At 38.8% G+C, this 22,400-nt stretch overlaps 1 protein-coding gene across 1 annotated transcript; it reads right to left on the reverse strand.

The window, feature by feature from the left end:
- Positions 1-2,352: 2,352 nt before the first annotated feature.
- On the reverse strand, positions 2,353-3,105 carry LOC111637558 (E3 ubiquitin-protein ligase sina-like). The gene has a single exon (XM_023383065.1). It carries the CDS (start codon positions 3,103-3,105, stop codon positions 2,353-2,355), a length of 753 nt encoding a protein of 250 aa, XP_023238833.1.
- Between the last annotated feature and the right edge of the window lie 19,295 nt (positions 3,106-22,400).

A 22,400-nucleotide genomic window follows, 5' to 3' on the forward strand; every position in this document is an offset into this window, starting at 1 on the left:
GGGATTTAATAGTTTTCTTACCAGATGGCGCCACTCGCAAAAATGATAATCGTGTTAATAAATAAAATATCAGTTCGCTTATACAAAAATAATAGTTCTCTTATATATAGAAAAATAATTTAAATATATAACCGTTAAAAGTGTTTGTACTTAAAATTAAGGAATCCGAGAATTGTTTTTTTGCAGTTTACAATATCCTTAGTCTTGTCAAAGATATATATATAATTTCATTCGCGATATCTTATAATGGAACGATTTATTCCAGAAATTCTCGTTCAAATCTCGCGGAGAAGTATAACCGAAGGGGCATCGAAAATGGGTGTGGTTTCGACTCCTATGAGAGTTTCTGGGATGGTAATTATCTCGAAATCGGTCGAGAGATTCTGCGATTTCGCTCGATTTAAGCCTTTGCTCGACGTCTTTTCCTCAAAATGATGAGAGTTTCTGGAATAAAAGTTATAAACCCTCGCGAAGTTAACCAAATTATCCCAGAGTCTCTCATGTATATACTACTGACTGAAATTCTTGCGTCCTGTGACAGAGCTGTTGCGTTCGATGACGGAGTTCTGGCGTCCGAGGACGGAGTTCTTGCGTTCGATGACGGAATTCTGGCGTCTGATGACGGAGTCCTGGTTCACGGCTGAGATTTGACTGTCAATCTCTGTTGAGTGTGGATGTCCGTGTGCTAAGGACCTGGCGTCTTGGAGAGAATCTGCCCCGTGTTCTTGAGATTCGGGGTTTTATAAGATTTTTCCTGAATCTCACCCTTCTGATTGGTCCCATTCATTTTCTTTTTTACCCCCATTACTCATTTTTTTGTTTCTAGGCGAAACTTGAAACCGATCCGGGTCGGAGAGGTGATGACATGGCTTTTAATGTTTGCGCTCATATTTTACTCTGTTATGGCCCTTTTATCTGTCATCTTTGAACCTAAACGGTCCACCAGATGTTTTTATGACCATTTATCCCCTACCGCGTTCTTACTTAACAGATGTCCCTTTTGTTCTTAGACCTCCCCTTTCTCCCGCTTGCTTCGACCCGACACTTGTTCGCAAGCATCTCGACAAGGCTTTTTCTATCTGTCGACAGTCCCCCTGCTGGTTTATCATCGCGCCGCGTGTGTTTTACAATTCGAAAAGTTTTTGTCCCATCTGGGTTCTGTCATTAACATCAGACCTGTCCCGATCCTATTCTCGAAACCTTCTCACGTAAAAGTTTCGTAATTAGTCGTATTTCCGACGTGCTTTTACGACTCTCACAGGGCTCCCCACCTTTTAAAAATGTCGTTCTGAGGTTAGCGACATTTTACCTGGCGACTCGGGTTGCCAGTCTGACCGCTGTACCTCACTTCAGGGGTCTCAGTTTCCCTCTCCTCGTTGGGACCACTTCGTCTGCCAGACTAGTGTTTTTATTTCCGATCGCGACAGATCAGCTTCCGAATATATTGTCCAACTAGTCATATAGCATGATTAAAAGAATTTAATACAATACAATACAATATACGAGATAAAATAAAAATATAATATATTGACAAAGAAAATATAATATAATGACAATAAAATATGATGTAATGACAATAGAAATTATATATATATAATTAGGATACACAGCAAAAATCTTTTTTGTTACATGGTCTTCAGTTCTTTCCCCCTTGTTTTTTCCTGTTTTTTTTTTCTAGTGGCAATACCAACCTTGTGCTCGCCGTGCCGCTGAGAACATTGCCTCTTGCTCCTGCATCCGCCTTATTTTTCTAATTTTGTTTAATATCCCTTGATCTTGTCTAATTCTTTTTATGGAGGTATTTGCCATTTCCTGGTCTCGCCCCCTCTTTGTTGTCGTTGAGGGGAAAAGGCTCCAGGTTAGGAGGCTGCTGGTCCTTTCTGCAGTTGGAGTTTTTGTTCCCTCTATATCTTTTTTTCTGCTTGGATCTGTAACACTCTGTTGGTAGCCAGAGCCATCGACTCTTCTACCTCCCCTCTCAAGTCGGGGTCCAACCCCCCTGGCAGGGGCAAGATGAGCACATCAGGAGACGATGCCCCCGGGGCGTCTTGGCGTTTTCTTATGATGTGCCGCACAACGGCAGGCTCTATCACCAGCTGTACTTCTTCCCCCTTTGGGAAAGGTCGGGGGCTTTCATCTTAATTTCCTCTAGTTGCCAGAGTCCGTTGGCCATCGTATTGTCTGTCAAATATAAGAGAGAGAAAAGGTTAAATGATTAGAACACTTAAATGTCGGGTTTCCTCCTCCTCCTCCTGCTTTCGAAAAGCAAGTTTCATTCGCGACGTTTCCCGAATATACAAGTGGAGTTCTGTTCTTGAGGAGGGGAACCTCGTTCATTTCCGAATAGATGCTTTAGACTTCCGTGTCTAGATCGGGCTCGTCTGTAGCCCCTCGGTTTCTTACGGGAAAAACGGTCACTACCACGGTTAAAACGTGGTTTTCAAGCATCCGCTCTAACATTTTTATATTTAAAGTCATGCAATCTCTCATTCGTATAATAAATTTTAAATCGCCGGTTACGCTTCGGGGAATAGATTCCCATTGTATTACTTTTCCTCTTCCGCGAACTTCGATTCTCCCGCGGAAGCGTCCCGAATCCTTTCGGTTTCCTACGTTTCGCACAACGATATAAAGGGGAGAGTTTTCATCGATAGTTTCCGTTTTAATGATTTGGATGATAATGTCCTGCCGGTAGCAGTGGAGACAAGATATCCACATGAGAGGTAGGGCCACATCTATCCCTATGATAGATATCCGAACTGAGTCATGATTCAAATGATGGATGTAAGAATGGTTCTCGGTCAGATGCGGGATAACTTGTTGATACACTCCTTCCCAGTCACAGGTCTCGTCCAAGGAAGGGCAAGAACATATTCGAAAAGAACAATGCAATTCGTGAACCTTTCGGTCTTTAAGAAGTCTCTTTTCTGGGCATCCGTTTTCTTTATAGATACATGGCAAAGCTATAATTTCGGCTAATTTCTCTAATGTTAAATATTGAAAATTTCTTAATTTTCCCCGGCAGACCGGGCATTGTCTGACTTGGGTTTTACAACGAGAACAGATTGTATGTCCCTCTGGACATTGGAAAGTAGGGGGTGTCATGTAGTCATAACAGACTGGACACTCAAAGAAGGCCATCAGAGCGGGTTCCGGAAGGGATTCTCAGGGCGAAGCCTGTTCTGGTGTAGTCATAGCTCGGTCTTCTTCCATATTTTCGTCTCTATATAAAAAGGAAAAGAAAATTTTGTTGAGTCTCTGTTTTCTAACTAAAAGATTAATACATAAGGCTACCGCTTTGGGAGGTTAAATTATTTCGCGCCGCTTTATAATCGTCTCATCTCGAGGGAATTGTTTTAAAGCCAACGAAAAGTGTCACGGATTCTTCCCGTTTAGGTAGGGTTACTGGCTCCCGCTCATCCTGTCTTTCCTCTGGGATGTTGGGAAGCGGTCTAGCTTTCACCGTAATCGGTAACTGTTCGGTCATCTCCATTACGTCGGGTTCTATTCGCTCTTCTTTTTTGAAAGATGGGTAAAGGCTCCTTGATCTTTGTCTTTCCAGGCAGCGTAGCCGCCTGCGACATCTCCAAACCATCAGAAGTGTCACTATTATGATAACAGGAGCTATAAGACTTAAATTCCACATAGAAAATGGATGATTTAACACGTCTGGTATCAACGAGGAAATATTTGTTTTTACTGATTTGATCTCTTGATCTATTTCTTGTAACATTCGCTTCGAAAATTCTATCGACCAGTCATATTCTCTGTGCTGGAGGACGTCTGGAGTGATATTTCCTTGGATGTATTCCCGCAGAATTTTTACTTTTGTAAGATTGAGAACGTCCGGTATCACGGGTATCACGTAATGGTTTCGAAGCGCAACTTTAAAGGAAGTTTGTGATTGAAAATGTGCATTGAGTCGCACGCCAGGCACATGGCCGGTGCAAGTCATTGGAAATTTAAAGATTCCTGTGTTGTTCAACTTAATCATCTTGACTGGCAAACATTGTAGGTCTCTTTCTAGATTGCATTCGATAACCAAATTTAAAGGTGATGGAGTGTAATATATCCAAGTTCCTTCCTCTTCGATGCGTCGGAACATTGGCTTTGGATTGATTGACACTTTTCTTTTACATAATTTGTTTACCGTTGGCTTATCCGCTATGAATAAAGCATATTCACATGATTTATACGGAAGTCTCCAAACGGCGACCTCCGGCGCACAAATCGTGGTTAGTCCGGACCTACATTTTTGTAAGTCATGGGCTTCTAGTAACATGTAAAGTTGTCGATTTCTTGACAAGGCAATGTACGGATATTCAGTCTGGTAATGAGCAAATGTTTTCGAAATGGGGAAATATGCAAGGAACTCCACTACAGTACTTCATATAAGTCAAAATATCCTTTCGGATTGATTAATGGAAACTTTGCGAAAATTCTGTGTTGACGGAAGTGCTACTGCTGTGGTGGTTTTCCACTGATAGTATTTAAAGACGTTGTCTTCATTTAGAGTCTCGATCAGCGAAATTCCGCTGGGTAAATGTTTACTTCCGTTAGCGCTTCTAACAACTGTGATCTTGGCAGGAAGTATGAGCTAAGTCTGTCGTTTTCTAACATCTCCACTGCCTGTCTTAAATTCGTGACGCCGATTCTTAATTCTGTAACGGCGTTTTCCACGTATCTAAGTGCTGTACTTACGACGAACGTATAAACGACGAATGAATAACTGAACACCTGGAGTTGTTCCTCTAAATAGTTCTGTCGTCAGATCATCATGTCGATATACTTCCGGTTTCGATATACTTCCGGTTGTCCTTGACCGCTTGTAGGGTTTGGTTCATGACGGTTGCTTGGGCTCCTAAGATGTGCACAAATTTTTGTTGATTTCGGGATAATCTATCTATCTAACTATTCATCGCTTCGACTTTCTCTGATGTAGCTGTATCGAAGAGAAATTTTAAGATTTTTCCTCCAACATCGATTAATCCTCACTTCGTTCGAGAGGGATTTCCTATAGTTACGGTAGATTTTAATTCTTTATATTCTGCCTCCAAATCGGCGAGGGATCGTTGTAGGTTGGTCAGTTCTGCGTCCGCTAAAGTCCACAAAGGTTGCATGGGGTCCTCTTCTCTCTGTTTTCCCTTCTTAACAACGGGAGACAGGGCGGCCAGGTGACGATGCACACCACGGAGGTATTTGTTGTATTCTTCGAACAATATTTCTATAACCATAGTCCATTGGCTTGTGGTCATAAGGAAGTTTCCTTGGTGCAGGAATATGATACCTTTGGTTAGTGCAGGTACAATCGTCGATACGTCGCTTACAGTGCGACTCAGCAATATGAACAAATAGATTACTATAAATTTTCCCATCGTTATCTACCAAAAAGGGAGTTTACATTATTATTACTTTGATTCGGTGACAATTGATTCAGATGCGCAGGCGTATTTACAATAGACTTCGCTCCATTTGGAAGATGATACCGTCCCTATCATAAGAAAGAGATGCTACCATTTACAATTCGTGAACAATCCAGTTGGAGAGGGTGTGGCAGTTGCGAGAGGCCTTCACTCTGCTGAGCGATCTCGTTGACTTTCGCGTCCTGTAACACTCCCACTTTTGGTTGTACAATTCCCGAAGATTTGGGAAGGACCCAGGGATACTCGCTTACTGGTCCTTGACTTCGGAGAGCATAGTTGTGTGTAGGTTGCGACGAAGTCACGGGTTGTTCAACTTCCGTGTTTCCAGCGGTGTTTGTGGTATCTAACTGACTTTGTTGCAGTGACTCTAAAATGATTTCATCCCAGGGGTCAACCTGTTCTTTCTGAGGTTGTTCCTCCGTTAGGGGTGAAGGATCGGCGTTTCACGCATCTGGGTTTCCTTCTCCTGCATCGGATGGTACAAATTCCAATCTAGCGATTGCAGGTTTTAACCTATTAGTGTGAGAATACGGACGAGGGTCCAGGCCCTCTAATCGTCAGATCTGTTAGACCTGCTCACTTTGTCACTGGATGGCTTAATTTTTCTCAGAACCCGAGTGATAAGATTCTGTGTGAGTTGTGCATAAGTAACAAATACCAGACTACGAAGGTTATATAATATAAAATCAACAATTTAATTATAGAAGAACAAAATAACAAATACAAATAATGGAACAACAAAACATAAAACATATGTCTAACTTAAGACTAGGGAGGTTCTTCTTATATAGAAGATGATAATTTCATTATAATTAACAATAATACTAGCAAATAATATAAATACAGATGTAAAACATGAAAAATACATGACTTATATCTTATCACGAGACTAGGATCTGTCTTTTCTACTGAGAGAGAGAGTTTTACAATACTCATATTACCTCGTTGTTCATGTTGAAGATAGCTTGTTGTTCTCTTCCTGTAGAATGGAGTAGGGACAGGTTCGGTTGTTGGAGTTGGAGCGCTCACTATGGCAATTCTGAATGAACTCCCTATGGCATGTCTGGGGGAATTGCCCTGAGTATCTGAAAACCTTTCTTTTTATCCACATTTTCTGCACCATCATGATTATCCGAAATGATGTGTCATTAGACCAGATGGGGTGCAAAATTCTAAGATACAAGGCACGGAGAAAAAATACAAAACATCCTCATTTCTGGTTAAACTGCTGAGTAATCTAGCAGTTTTGCAGGATGTAAAAGTTTTATAACCTTATTAGGTTATGTTTTATTAATTATTCCAAATTTTATCATTTTCTTATATATTTTAGCGTAAAATTAAAGTATATTATTTTTTTAAGTTTGTTTAGGGAAAAAATTATGAAACTCTTTTTAAGAGTACCTTCGGATTATCACAATTAGCATGCGTATGCAATTTCTTTCCGGGTTGGATGTGTTGGACTATAAAATCTACAGGACTCGTTTCCGCGATTATTCTATAGGGACCGTGCCATCGTGGGGCTAATTTTCGCTTCACTCTCGCGATTCTTTTCGACGTTTTCACTTAATTCTGAACTATCTCCGTTTTCTTTTACTTCAGCTAGTCTTTTGAGGGGAAACTAAGGGTCGCGTTCTAACCGAGATTGTAACATCGTATTTTTGAATAATATCCCTACCTAAGATTCCATCGTTAGGCGTAGTGATCTCGGGGTGCACTAAATAACAATCATGGAGAAAGATCAAACGTCCGATTTGGAATTTTAATTTAAACTTTCCGAATGTCTCGATAACGTGTCCGGTAACACTTATTAATTCTACTATCTAGTTTCAGCTCGCGGCAATCGCGCTGTATCGGGAAATAACTCTCTAGAAATCAAAGTAAGAGCTGCACCTGTGTCTATCGTCAGCTGAACCTTCCTATTTTCTATCTCGCAAACCATTGTACAAGGAGGACTCCGTCATTGAACGCAAGAACTCCGTCACCGAACCCAAGATCTCCGTCACCGAACCCAAGAACTCCGTCCTCGGACGCCAGAACTCCATCATCGAACGCAACAGCTCTGTCACAGGACGCAAGAATTTCAGTCTATACCTCATTTGAGTTCCGGGGCATATAAAGAACGGAACACCAGACGTCCAGCTTGTTACGCTTTGTCATTCCTATTGTCTAAGTTAATCTAATGTCAAAATAAACGGTTTTCGTGTAAGACACTTGTCATCTCTGTCTCCTACCGCCACTACCCACATAAGGTTTGCCCCTAGGTTTTCCTGACGCACAATTAACGTATTGGCCCTAAAGTCGGCGACCTTACAGTGGTGTCAGAAGTGGGATTTTATGCCCAATTTATATCAGTTCTGAACTTGCAGTGGTGTCAGAAGCTCGGGATTTAATAGTCCCACACGAAATTTTGAGTAAGTTACGCCGACAAAGAGTTTTTCTAAGAAGTGGGTCGAGCAATGGATGCAGATGCAAGTGTACCGACGCGACCTTGTGACGGTGGCAGTAGCGGCTCTCTTCCCTCCTTTTCCGCGTTTGGAGGATTGATCCCGACGTTTTCGGGTGAAACAGGGTGTGTCACCGATTTCTTTGACACGTTGGGAGAGATCGCTAGTCTGGCGGGATGGACCCCTCGGCAGTGCCTGAGCATAGCCAAGTGCAAGCTCACAGGGGTAGCCCGAGATTTTGCATGGCGCGACCTCAGCATGAAGAGTGTAACGGAGTTCGAAACTTTTCGGAAGCTGATGATTCAGCGTTTCGACCAAGAACCATACTCCTTACATGTCCAGAAGTTCCATACATGTACTCAAAAACGAGATGAGATGGTTCAGGAATTCGCGGTCCGCTTGCAATCCCTCGCTAGCGCGACAAGCATAGAACAGACAGATGCGAACGAAGAGGAGAACGCAATTATCAAACGCTGTCAACTGCGAGAACTGGACGAAAAATTACGCGTCCAATTTCTGCATGGTCTAACGGACAGGCTAAAAAGATGGGTTATGATGCATGACCCCGCGACTTTTGCCGAAGCACTTAAGATAGCTATCCGTGAAGAAACGATAGATCAATTGGCGGGAAAAACGTGAAATTTAGTGGCCGGCATCAATGATGCAGTAGAGGATTGCGACACACTGGCAGAAGAATCCAATTCACGGGGAGAATCGGCCCTTGACGCAAAAATCGCGCAACTTTCGAAGCAATTAACGACATTAGGAAAAAAACTCGATCAACTGCCTAAGCCAACAAACAATTTCCAATGGGGAGAACCCTCGCGAACAAATCAGATACAAGAAACTGATAGAGCGAATGACGGAATGCTAAGTCCGCGGCATCCCCCAAGCCCGCAGCGACGCCCACCGCAACAATTTTCCCTGCGATCTCAGCCCGCTAATCTGCAAGGACAACCCCGCGCGCGATATTTTTGCTATGGTCCCTTTTCGAAACAAAGTCCGATACCCCCTTGGAGAAAGAATGGAGATAGATCGCCAAGGTTTCACGCGACGAATCCTAATTATGCAGAATACTGAGATTATATGCCGACGCCTCTCGATTGGTACGGAGGAAACGCTGCCCCTTGTCCTTGAGATTCGGGGTTTTATAAAATTTTTCCCGAATCTCACCCTTCTGATTGGTCCCATTCATCCTCTCCCTTACCCAGATTGGTCATTATTTTGTTTCTAGGCGAAACATGAGACCGATCCGGGTCGGGAAAGGTCGGAGAGGTGATGACGGGGCTTTTAATGTTCACGCTCGTATTTTACTCTGTTATGGCCCTTTTCTCTGTCATCTTTGAACCTAAACGGTCCACCAGATGTTCTTATGACCATTCATCCCCTACCGCGTTCTTACTTAACAGATGTCCCTTTTGTTCTTAGACCTCCCCTTTCTCCCGCTTGCTTCGACCCGACACTTGTTCGCAAGTATCTCGACAAGGCTTTTCCTCTCTGTCCACATTCCCCCTGCTGGTTTATCATCGCGCCGCGTGTGTTTTACAATTCGAAAAGTTTTCGTCCCATTTGGGTTCTGTCATTAACATCAGACCTGTCCCGATTCTATCCTCGAAACCTTCTGACGTAAAAGTTTCGTAATTAGTCGTATTTCCGACGCGCTTTTACGACCCTCACAATTGCTTCCTCAATCAAGTGCAGCAGTTGAACGTATTTTTTTGAAATTAAATTTAATGAAAACTGAACTACAAAATCGAGTTCTTACTGATTCTTTGAAGCAGTTATTAGCAAAGGAGCTACTTGAAAGCAACAACGATAATGTTATACTTGAAACCATCATCTGCTTCAACCATACAAAAACATTGTAGTGAAAAAGATTCTGATGATGATGATCTTACCAGTGATTTTTCAATGCGATAATATTAATTTTAGTACTTCATGTTCATTACTTTTGTTTCAACATTCTGTTCATTTGATTGTTGTTGAGGGATAATAGCATTCTTGTAATGTATGAATTTCATATGTTACATGTAACAGTATATATATTTTAATAAATAGAAATTTGATAAATTATAAATTTTTATATTATTTATAAGTATATATTTAAATAATATATAATATATACAGTACATACATTCAGCAGTTTACGGTCAAAATAATGCCTGCATTATTCAATAGATCATTTTCACTTAATGTATTGATTCTGCACGTACTGTACGTATGTCATATTATCGATATTAATATAGATATTTAAAAAAATACTATAGCACATTACTGATCGATTTTTAAAGAAAATTGGCACATCTACCAAATATAACTTCCAAGTGATCACCCTGAGTTTCTGTTGTTTCGCTCATTTATACAATTGTCGTGGGAAAGGCGTCATGTGATTGTCCCTTGTTGATGATAACTTGCAGTCTTTGACAACTAAGTGTCAACTTTCCCATCGACATGTTGATACAACCGGTGACCCCCGGCCTAATCCTCTGTTTTTTCTATGGATGATTGTTTACATTTGGTAGAAACCGATTTACATTGATTCTAAAAATTCTCCTTATAAATCCATGGGCACACATCAGTATGAGAGATATGGGCATGTACGTCATAGGCCTAATAAGCTTAGGTTTTTTTTTTTTTACTCTTTCCGCCCTGTGGGCACTAAGAGGCCCTTTTATAGCAGGCCCATTATGGGTTCGACCAGTCCCACAATGGAGCGACTGGGTGGTGAGGGACGGGGCCCGACATATCCGAACGGACCATCCCCGAAAAATTCCTGGGGATTCGTTGATCCGTCCGGATTCGATCCCCAGAGTGGTAGACTGTCACCTTGACCACTCGGCCATCCGGCCGTCGCCAGGCTTAGGTAAAATGATAATACTGGTTATCTTCTGAGTGCTATATTTAAAACTGAAGTCAATTCAAAATTTGCTGCGCGAAATCTATCGTTATGTCATTGATTCCTGCAGACAGTTGTTTACAAAAGTTTATGAACATTTTATTATTTCTGTATAATTGAAGGCAGTGCGAGCATAGATGTAGGTAATGTTTATACTCTCTCATTGGCTTTCGTGCCAATGCTTCTACTTCTGAATTCTTCTATAAAAATATCGTCGAATATGAGTGATTATAGATTGAAGGTCTTGGACTTTCCTAAAACCACTGTTGATTTGGTAAGTGCAGAGATTGTATGGATTTTATTATTTGTAATTTTCATGAGAAAAGCTCGGGGTTTCATCTAAGATTTGATGCAAAAGTTTTTCAAGATTGTTTTTCGCTTCATTAATAATAGTAGTTTTGTATTGATTCTGTTGTTATAGGTTTTGTTTTTTCATGTCAGATGTCTGATAAAAATTAATATTTATGGTATTGCTTTATCAGTTAATTGTTTAATGTGACGAAGATGTGTCAGGTTTAGGATACGCTATGGAATAGGTTTTCTTTTGTTGTTTTTTGAAGTAGCTAGTTTCTGACTTCAGTTATAGATGTTGTGATCGATTTTTCATCAGTAAGTTGGCCCTACTATAAATTATCATTACTATTATATTATTAATATTTTACTATACGATAAGTGTTGTTAATGAAAATGTATTAAAAATTTATGATGATAATTCAATTTTTGTGGGCTCTTGACACTTTGGGCCCAGGGCTTAAGCCCTATTAGTCTCTATGTAGATCCGCCCCTGTCTCTGAGACTACTCTCATTTTAATGCAATAAATTCTACAAAACATCCTTCAAACTTATTCATTTAGTGCTAAATGTATTCACAAAACTTTACCAATTAGATTATAATTATATTGATTTAAGCAAAATTTTTATATAACGAATAATCGATTATCGAATAATATTTAATACAACATAATCAAATGTACATATTAAAGTACTGTATATATTAAAATATTTTATACTAACTTATGATAAAATCTAAGATATATTATATAGCTTTTAGTATAATTTAATTAATGCAAATATAAGTTTCATTCCTGTATAAAGTACACAAATAAAGTATACAAACATGACGCAGAAATAAGGACACAAATTCGTCCAATTAGTTAACTGATTATATTTTATCACGGACTGAATAATTTTTATCGATTAAATTCCGAATTACTTTTCCTATATTTGCATTTTAAATACGTTTCATGTCACGTTAATTGCATTTAATGCAGAAGATAAAAGAAACCACGTGGTTGCGGTTGGCAGTATAAACTTTAAACACGGAGAGAATAATGATGAAAACGATACTGAGTATATCGATACGTGAGCATCAGTAATAAAGTATTTATACGTTTGTATATGATATTTTAAACGTAAAAAATGTTTCCATTTTATTGAAATAATGAAGATAAAAAGTTTAGTGAGAAATTTTATTCCTAATTTTAACACGAGAAACGGTAAGTATACTAGCGTATACCATAATCTTTTGTCGTCAGTATTTTATTTTTGTAAATGATATTGGTTAGAAATGTACAGAGCGTACAAATAGAAATAACACTTTGGTAAATGTTAGATCATTGTTAATTGCAGAATAAACTATAATTACAAATGGACATGTTGAATTCAAAAAATGCTAAGCACCAAAAAAATTTTAGAGATATTACATTTAAATCTTTAAACAAATTCTAAAATCGATGTTTCAAAATTAAATGTAATATTTCTTACATATTTTTTGTATGGCTTTTTACTTTTTGCACCAATTCTATTTATATACAGTACAGTCTACCCCTATAACACTGTTCGTAATTCCGTTTTATATGAATTCCGTGTTGTACGAGTCACTTAGATTTTACAAATAAGTGAGCCGTTCATAGCATGGCACACGAATTTGTAAAATCTAAGTGACTCGTACAACACGGAATTCATATGAAACGGAATTATCAACAGTGTTATAGGGGGGTCGACTGTATCTATATAAAACGTAGTAAAGCGTTTAGGTATATATACAGCTAAAAGACTGTACTGTACTTAAGTAAAAAAATTATTAATTCCAAAGATGTTTGAGTTAATCTTAAGTAATTCTTAGTTATTCATTCAGAAACATGAAAGTTTACTTGCTCAGAAAAACAGGACTGAAATATACACATATATAAAATATACTTGTAAAATACTTATACAAGACCAAGGTTTTTCCGTTGTAAGTCGAACACAATAATTGAAATTAAGTAATAACGCTTTAAAATCATTACCATTTTAACCTGCAAGAAGTAATTAATTAAATAGATTTCTACAAAGTGTGAAACCTTTGCCCTCCTTAAAGAAAGTGTAGCAAGGTGCTTTCCTATTATGTCCTGGCGTCACTATACTGCTGGTAGACAGAATTAAAAACAGCTGCTACTTTGCTGTGTGTATTTTCAATCGAGAAAAGTGAGCAGTTGTAAAATTTCCAAAATATCATTCTCAACATTTTTGAGAGATGATTAAAGTCTAGCCACGTCTAGTCTGTATAAAACTCCTGACATCAGATAGATAAGCTGTTAGCTATAAAGTATCGAAATAGGAAGGATAATGTCTTTTGCCCCAGAGTTAAATAACACTGTTGTAAAAAATTCATTTCTGCTCCCTTCAAAAATTCTCGCTTATTTTGTTTTATATTTAATGAAGTCGAATGCTAACCTGGAAAGAAAATTTTCCCAATCCTCTCGCATTTTAGGGAAATGGGGTGTTCGAAAGAAAAAAGAACGTCTCGTTAATATTTTGTGGATACACACACTTCTAATTGGGTACTGTAATTAGATATAATAAATTTATGTTAATTACTCGTTTTTATAGTTCGATACTTTTAAAATATAAAATATTTAATGACGTGTATTCTTCCTTTAATATTTTTTTATCTGTAGTCTTTCGCTGCGCAGTCTAGTAGTAATCCGATAAAATTTTGTCTTTCTATCTTTATTATACCACTCTTTCATTTGAGAAGAAGTCTGATGGAACGTGTTTCCATGTTTCTAGCAAGCAACTCCTAGCTTGGCGAGAATGAATCTAAATGGAAATTCACATTGTATGATATATTGCTAAGCATTGTTTGTTAGAACATAACCAACGTCTCACGGTTACTTTACAGTTGTTAGCACGGACATACCCCAAAAAAATTTTTGCTCACGTTTTCGAATGCGTTTTGTGCTGTCTTATCTTCACAGTTAAGTTTTTTTCGTAACAAAACGTTTTTCTAAGACCTGTTAGCATTACAACAAGTTTGACGATGGCACAATTAATCCATTAAGCTTATTGCATTTTATCTAGTTCAGTATTTCCTTAGTGTTGTCGTAATCTTCTTTCATGTCAACGGTATGATCGACTGAAACAGACAGATATTTGTTGCAATTGTGAGGCAAAATTCCTTTCACAGTAAACTTTGATAAGTCATTATTGTGAGAATCGGGGTTTTAGCATCAAAGCTTAAACCGTTTTCCGACAATGGGAAGATGAGTCCCGCTCACAGGGTCAGTAGATGGCAATTTAGGAGGGCAAAAATCGAGTGGGTGGTCGCGGATAAGTCGACAAGGTGTTGACCGAGTACGAGTAAACACACATATTCAAGATAACATATATATATATTTAATTAACTAATGATATATATGAAAAGGTTACAATAATTAATAATACTGCTAATCTCTAACCGAGGTTACAATAGGCGGTTTTCCGGTATACATCTCGTATATTTACGATAAAGGATATTCTTTGGTCCTTCTTAAAATCTATTTAGGAATTAGCCTTAGTCCACCCGAGAGAAGGGAGAGAGTTTTACTTACTAAGTTGTAGCTTGTAGAATCTAACCGTGTTGTCCGTCTTTGGTGGTCAGCGATGAGGATCGTCAATCGGTTATTTCCTTCTAAGTTGGAGGCCACCCCGATACTGGCCGGGAGCCCTCTTTATACCCATTTCGAGGGGGTGTGAACTGTGACGTTATTAATGATTTAGCCGCACACCTGCTAGTGTGTTGATATTTGGATCTAGCTAGTTCGGACAAATGACTCAGCGAAGTTTGTTTAATTTATTGTTATTGGTGTCAAAATGATATGATTTTATGATATAAATTCCTATAGGTTTGATGGCTCTCATCCATAAATTAACAATCATTTGACAATAATTTCTTTAACCTGGTCAACTATTTAGTTATTGTTTATATCAAACGTCGAGTTTGACTATGAACAAGGCGATTTATTGCCGTAACCACGTGTTACGTGCAACCAAGAGGTGATAAGAAATATCTCTTATTCCCTTCTTGTTGATACTAACGTCTATAGAATAACTGTTAAACAAATAGAGATGATTTAACTTATTGATAGTTTAACATTCTCCTTTTTTTTCCTTATTCGAGGAGAGCGTCTCGGTCATTGACCGTAGAAGTCCTCCTTTTCTCTTTTACTAGGAAAATTCCTAGATTTATACTGATCTAAAACAGAAAAAGGTTTTCGGACCTTCACATCACTCTCCTCTTTCTTAAAAACCACAGTACAATTTTTTTTGCAGATTAGTGTGTGTTTTCACACGATTCTTAGGATTTAGTAACAACTCGCTCATCTTATCATACTAAGATTCTTTGTCTGATCATCCGTTTGGTTCTGGAAATAATGGAAATGTTTGGATCCAGTTAAAACGGCTCAATACGTATTTCTACCCGATATAATCTAGTAACGGGTGAATATTATGAAAGGGAAACTTGATCCCACTTAAAAATCATTATCATCTGGTTTGAACTCTTTCTCTTCTCTACAGCTGGATGGACAAATTCGAGCATTTTGCTCTTAACATGAGTACAAAAGTTGGTGCCGGGAGATGAAAATTTAAGGTCCGGGCACATTACAATATCAATAGCAAGCTTTTGTTAGTTATCTAGATATATATAACATATAATATATAAAATTCATTATAATACTAAATAATTGTTTTTGTATATCTAAAAATATTATAAAGAACGCTATAAAAAAAAAGGTTACTCCAGGTTACAACTTATATGTTTCGCATAACAAAGGTTAAGAATAAGGTGGTGCCGGGAAAACAAATACATAAAAGTCCAGGCACTTTTGTGTGTATATATTTCTTTGAGAATGTCTCACTAGTTATACATTTATCTTTGTCGAGACCCCTTTTTGTCATTTTTTTTTACTCTTCTTGCCTTTTATTCTTTGTAGCTGGTTACATGTTAATAGCGTTTGTTGATTACCGTAAACGGTTCAATCATATGTTGTTATAGTCCTCCCAAGAAGCATTTACCAATGAGTCCATCTATTGTCGACGGAGGACCTGACGATTCAGACGCCGTCTTCTGGTTGCTGATCGGGTAATTCGCCTAGGAGGGGAGGCTGCTCTCTTCTGGCGGTATCTTTCTGCTTGAGCGGTGGACGACTCATGCTGGTTACTTCTGTCATTTGGCAGCAAATATGGGTCCAAAGTGGCGAATTCCAACGAGATGCTGTGGGGATCCGGTATGTTGCGGTGTTCTGCTTCTTGGTTGGGAATGGGGACGATACCTTGCCGAATTAGATGCATTAGCTGCACTATCGAAGACAATTTTAGTGTACACTCTACGTTAAGAGTTATAGTATGAGGTTGCTCCTGCATTTCTTCTGCTAAGAGGCGTCTCCTTCGACCGGCTGCATATAAAAGACATGACTCCTGGATATTAGTAGGCATGGGGCTGTTGTTATTATTCGACATTATCTGAAAAAGTTGTAATACACATAACAGTTTATTACAAAAATATTTCTATATTTAATTAAGATATTTCCAGGTTATAGCAGGAGTTAATAGCGGAACCGTCTTCGTCTTTTCGGCAGGGGGGGTGAAGACGCATCTGACGATTCATCCGATTCTGAATCAGACGATGTATCTGTTGTAGTGGATGCCGGAGATGTAGTGGAAGGGGAACGTATCTCCTCCACTAGTTTATTCTCTGTCTCCGTTGATGGTGAGGAGCATAAGACTTCCGGAGCAAAAGCGGAGTATTCTTCTGCGGTGTCGTCTTCTACATGTCCGGAGGCCATGTAGTGTCCAATTTGTTGAACCCACTGTTGTTGAGCTTTTAATCTAAAGCTGTCCGGAGAGGCTACTTCGAAATTCATTGGGAGGATGGCCATGGTTAATGGTAATTTCCATTTATTTCTCTGTGAACTATCGATGGCTTCCACCATCCGCAGGAAAGCTGCTCTAGCCGCCTCCCGGTCCACTTCTCTATATGAGAGGGTTCTAAAATTTCACGTTCCCTCGCCCGTATCCATTACCTTGTCTATTCGAATATAAGTCATACTTGATTATATATGGTTAGTATGTATTAACTACTAAGTTGACACTGGATCTTAGCTTATATCTTAAATTTTATATACTATTCTATAACAGTAGTATATATATGAGAGACTCTGGGATAATTTGGTTAACTTCGCGAGGTTTATAACTTTTATTCCAGAATCTCTCATCATTTTGAGGGAAAGACGTCGAGCAGGGGCTAAAATCGTGCAAAATCGCAGAATCTCTCGACCGATTCCGAGATAATTACCATCCCAGAAACTCTCATAGGAGTCGAAACCACACCCATNAATCGGTCGAGAGATTCTGCGATTTTGCACGATTTTAGCCCCTGCTCGACGTCTTTCCCTCAAAATGATGAGAGATTCTGGAATAAAAGTTATAAACCTCGCGAAGTTAACCAAATTATCCCAGAGTCTCTCATATATATACTACTTATAACGATTATATATTTACATACTGAATAAAAGGGGTGAGAACAATCGTTCTCTCGATCACGGTCGTTTTCTTTTGAATTTTAAGTGAATTAGAATCGATAAGCCTGGCTACTCCATTGTCTACACGGGTTAGAGTCAGGCTGAGGATTAACTGTGGGCGTAATTTCGGTATCGGCAACCTCTTCTTGAACAGTAACCTTTTTAACCTCTTGGAGGGGAATATCTTCTATTTCTACTGTATGTTTTCTACGCGATGATCTAACACGTCTTTTCCGAAGGAAACGACGAAAAATGAACATACCGCTGATACTAATAATAGCTGTACCTACACAACTAATAATTGAAGGTAGGTAAGGTATTTGCTGTTGTATGCAGGAAGCGATTCAAGTCATACGTCGCTTCTTCGCTAGCTCTGTCGGCCAATTTAATATCTAAGTCCGATTGAATTTTCAATTCTTCTTGAGTTTGGGGGTCTTGTAATCGCATTTGGAGAATTCTCAGCTCTGTTTCGTTCAGGATGTGTTCGATAGGTGGTATTACCAATCGTTGAGCTATCTCAGTCTGTATCTTAGATCGCATATGAAAATGGGAGGTGAGGATGATGCCTGGCAGATATCCTACACATGCATTTGGTAACTTTATAATCCTCGTATTATTTAATTTCTGAGTTGTAGAGAGGGATGAGGATGATCTCCGCTGTCGGGAAGAACATTTGATAGTTAATAGGAGTGGTGTAGGGGTAGAATATACCCACATTCCCTGTTTATCCACTCTTTTAAAAATCGGAGCATAACTCAAGACAATCTGTCTGGAGCAAAGTTCTTTGACCTTCGGCTCATTGCCGGTGTATAATGAGTATTCACAACTATATTGTGGAGCCCTTCTTATTGGTACGTCTACTGAACATATAGAAAACTGGGCTGTTTTACAAATGGTCAGTTCGTGTTGTTGTAATAACATGAATGATTGTCTATCCATAGACAAAGCTATGATAGGATACCTGGTTTGGAAATAGGCATATGCTTTCAACGAAGGTATATACGTCGGAAATTTTACAATCTCGTACATGTCGAAGTATCCACTCGGTGTTCTCAAAGGTATTTTTGCAAAAATTCTCAACTTTCCGGGTAGAGCTACAGCAATGGTAGTGATCCATTGGTAGTATTTAAAAAGTGTGTCTGCGTTGATCGGTTCGATCATTGCATATCCTTCCGGAAGTTGTAATTGTATTTCTCGGAGCGTGTGTAACATCACCGCCCGGGTTATAAAATAAGAACTTAATCTCCCTTGTTATAATATATCTATGGCTTCTCGAATTTCTGCTAGTTGCAGATGGAATTCTTGAATAGAGAATTCTATCGTTCTAATTACTACTTCGAATGCTAAATTATACCTGTATATCCGTATTAATTCATCAAAAGATTTCTGTCTTCGCACTAGTACGTTTATCTGTTGCCTATTTGCCTTACTAATCCTAAAAGTATCGTTCAGCAATGTTGCTTGTAATCGAAGCAGATGAACAACGCCTTCCTTAACTAGTTTTAATTGGGTGATTTCGGCGTTCGAATTTTCTATATCCTCTGTGGTAGCAGTACCAAAGAGAACCTTTAGAGCTTTACCTCCAAAATCTATTAGTCCTCTCTTCTTTTTATTTGTTGCATTAATAGTTACTAGAGCTTTTAGTTCACTATATTCCTCTTTGTAGCTGTAAAAGGATGATTTTAACATTTCGAACCCGTTGGTAGGTAAAATCCATCTTGATTTATCCTTTTCTCTTATGTTAATTTGCTGCTCCCGTTGTAGAATCATACTCTCTAAATATGAAAGAGAATGGTTCAACAAACGTATGTGACGTTCGAAGTGTTCGAAGTTGACATCATTGACCAAAGTCCAATGACTGGACGTCATTAAAAAGTTGCCTTGGTGAATGAAAACAGTATCTTTTTTAAATTCGAACCTTTCGTCGGGAGGTTTCAGTAGATTAAGGCCGAATAGATGAAATAAAAAGATGATCTTTGTACATATTGATCTCAGCATTACCGTGTTTAAAAATTTTTATTTTTATTTTTATTTATTTATTTATTTTCTTCCAACGACGAAGTGGTCTGAAAAATTAGCTTAAATTAGAATTGGGTACAAGTGGAAAGAAGTTTAATACATTAAAAGTTTAAGGGGAAGACGGACGGCTTGTGGTGGGAGTAATACGTCTCGGATTACGATTCCGATTTGGTCGGGGCATTACCCACGGTTGGTCCGGGATATGACCTTGGCTCCTAAGTGCGTATTGAGGTGCTACTTCCGATGCATTGCCCTCCTCAGCGCTTTCGTCGGCCGTATCTGGGTCAAACTCCCTTTCGTCCTCTCTTTCCTGTTCCGTCTGTTCTTCCGGTAGAGGAGTAGGGATGGAGTTTAAAATAAATTCGTTTCAAGGGTTAACCTGGGTTGTTTCCTCATCTGTTGTTGCGGTTATTCCGTCTTTTATTAAATTGTCCATTGAGTCGACGGTTATTTCGTCGCTAATTTTAACTCCTCTCTGGCGATAGACGGTTTTAATCGGTCCGCATGCACTCGTAACTTTCTTTTGGTCTTTAGATCTTCAATCTGGAAATTGATAGGACTGAATACTTCTATTATTCGGTATGGACCTGTCCATCTCGGTGCTAACTTTCTTTTTATTCCTTGTGGTACTACAACTTCTTTTAATAAAACTCTATCCCCTAATCTATAGTGTGGTGGCTTATTTTGTTTTCGCTGTCTTTCTTGCCTTTCTTTCGCCGCTTGTTCGGCACAATCTTGGGCCGTTTGGTGAGCGTTCATCATTCTCTGTCGCAATTCTGATGCATAGTTATCCTCTACATCGTAAGAGATCGAGGCGGGACTGGAAACCATTTGAAAGGGATAAGAGGGGTCTCTTCCGTATAAGAGATAGAACGGACTTTCGTTAGTAGATGCGTGTGTCGCAGTATTATATGCAAACAGGGCATAAGGAATCCACTCATCCCAGTCTCTTTGATCTTTAGCCACATAATGAGACAAGATATCGATAAGAGTTCTATTGAATCTTTCGACGACTCCGTTACATGCCGGGTGATAAGCGGTTGTAAGTAATCTTTTGATTTGAAGGAAGTCACACACTTCTTTGAACATTTTGGAAACTAAATTTGGTCCTCTGTCAGTGAATAGCTGTGTTGGTGTCGAATGTCTTATTATAATATTCGTAACAAAGGCTTTTGCAATCGTTTTACTGCTAATTTCTGGCAATGGAATTGCTTCTGCATATCGACTAAAGTGGTCGACAAAAACTAAAATATATTTATTTCCATTTGTTGTAGTGGGTAAAGGTTCTACGATATCCATCGCTGTTCGTTCAAATAAATAAGTCAAGGGTGAAAACAACTGCAACTCTGCTTTCGTTTTTCGACCTTGTCTTCGGTGTTTTGCACAACTCTGACAACTTTGACAATAACTCTTTATATCCTTTTTCATTTCTGGCCAATAAATCAGTTTTTCTATTTTGCTTTGCATCTTCATCTATCTTAAGTGTCCGGCAATTGGATTGTTGTGAAAAATATACATAATGTATTCCTTCAGACTAGCAGGTACAACTATTTGTTCCCACATATTTGTTCGTTGTCTATTTACTCCTTTATGACACAAAACGTCTTCTTCGTTTAAATAAAATTCGTCCAGTTCTAAATTGTTATATTTTCCTGAGGTGTTTCCATCCTTTATTGCTTGGATAAGAGATTTCCATCGCACATCTCGTTGTTGTAGTTTACCTATTTGCACCGTCGTAAAAATTGGTTCTACTTCGTTTATTTGTCTAATTGGAATGCGACTTAATGCGTCTGCGTTGAGATGCGCGTTTCCAGCTTTATGAATGACCTCGAAATCGAACTCTTGGAGAAAGATAATCCATCTAGCCAATCTAGAGTTTGTAGTTGAGTCCTTACTATTAATTAACCATCTGAGTGGTCGATGATCTGTAATTATAGTAAATTTTCGGCCATACAAATAAGGCTTAAAGTATCGTACAGCCCATACTGTAGCTAGACATTCTTTTTCTGTCGTGCTATAATTTAATTCGGGTTTTCTTAATAAACGACTTGCGTAAGCGATCGGTTTCTCTCTTCCGTTTTCCTCTTGTGATAACACTGCCCCTAGAGCTGAATTCGATGCATCAGTTGCCAATATATACGGTTTCGAAAAGTCTGGTGATTTTAATAGAGGAGCAGAAGTAATAATTCTTTTTAATTCATCGAAACTTTCTTGTTGCTGCTGACCCCATTCAAAGATTGAATCCCTTTTTAGCAGATCTGTGAGAGGCTTAGCAATTTTTGCATATGAGTCTACGTGTCTCCTATAGTAACCTGTCAGTCCTAAGAAAGCTCTGATCTCTCGATCATATATAGGTTTGGGGAAGTCTAGAACGCATTGGATTTTGTCGGGATCGGGTTTTATGCCTTCCGCAGATATTTCGTGGCCTAAAAATTTTATTTTGTGTTGTAAAAAGTGACATTTTTTTGGTTTTAACTTAATACCTGCAGTAGCTAGTCGCTTAAAGACTTGTTCTAAGCGTTGGAGGTGACTGGGAAAGTCTGGACTAAACGTTAGAATATCATCCATGTAAACTAGGCATGTTTTACCTTTAAGTCCATGTAAAACGAAGTCCATCGTTCTCGCAAAAACCGCAGCTGAGGTACAAAGACCCATAGGCATTCTATTCCACTGATAATGTCCATCAGGGGTAGAAAAGGCAGTCTTCTCTTTATCACCTACGCTTAATTGCCAGTAACCCGAAAGTGTATCCATGGTGGAGAAATATTTCGCTTCTCCCATTAAACTAAGAGACTCC

Source organism: Centruroides sculpturatus, unplaced genomic scaffold (assembly GCF_000671375.1).
Source record: "Centruroides sculpturatus isolate CEXI.00-Female unplaced genomic scaffold, Cexi_2.0 scaffold1090, whole genome shotgun sequence".
Lineage (NCBI taxonomy): Eukaryota > Metazoa > Arthropoda > Arachnida > Scorpiones > Buthidae > Centruroides > Centruroides sculpturatus.

Coding starts and splice junctions, on each gene's coding strand:
- LOC111637558 (XM_023383065.1), bottom strand. CDS start 3,105: ATGACACCCCCTACTTTCCAATGTCCAGAGGGACATACAATCTGTTCT.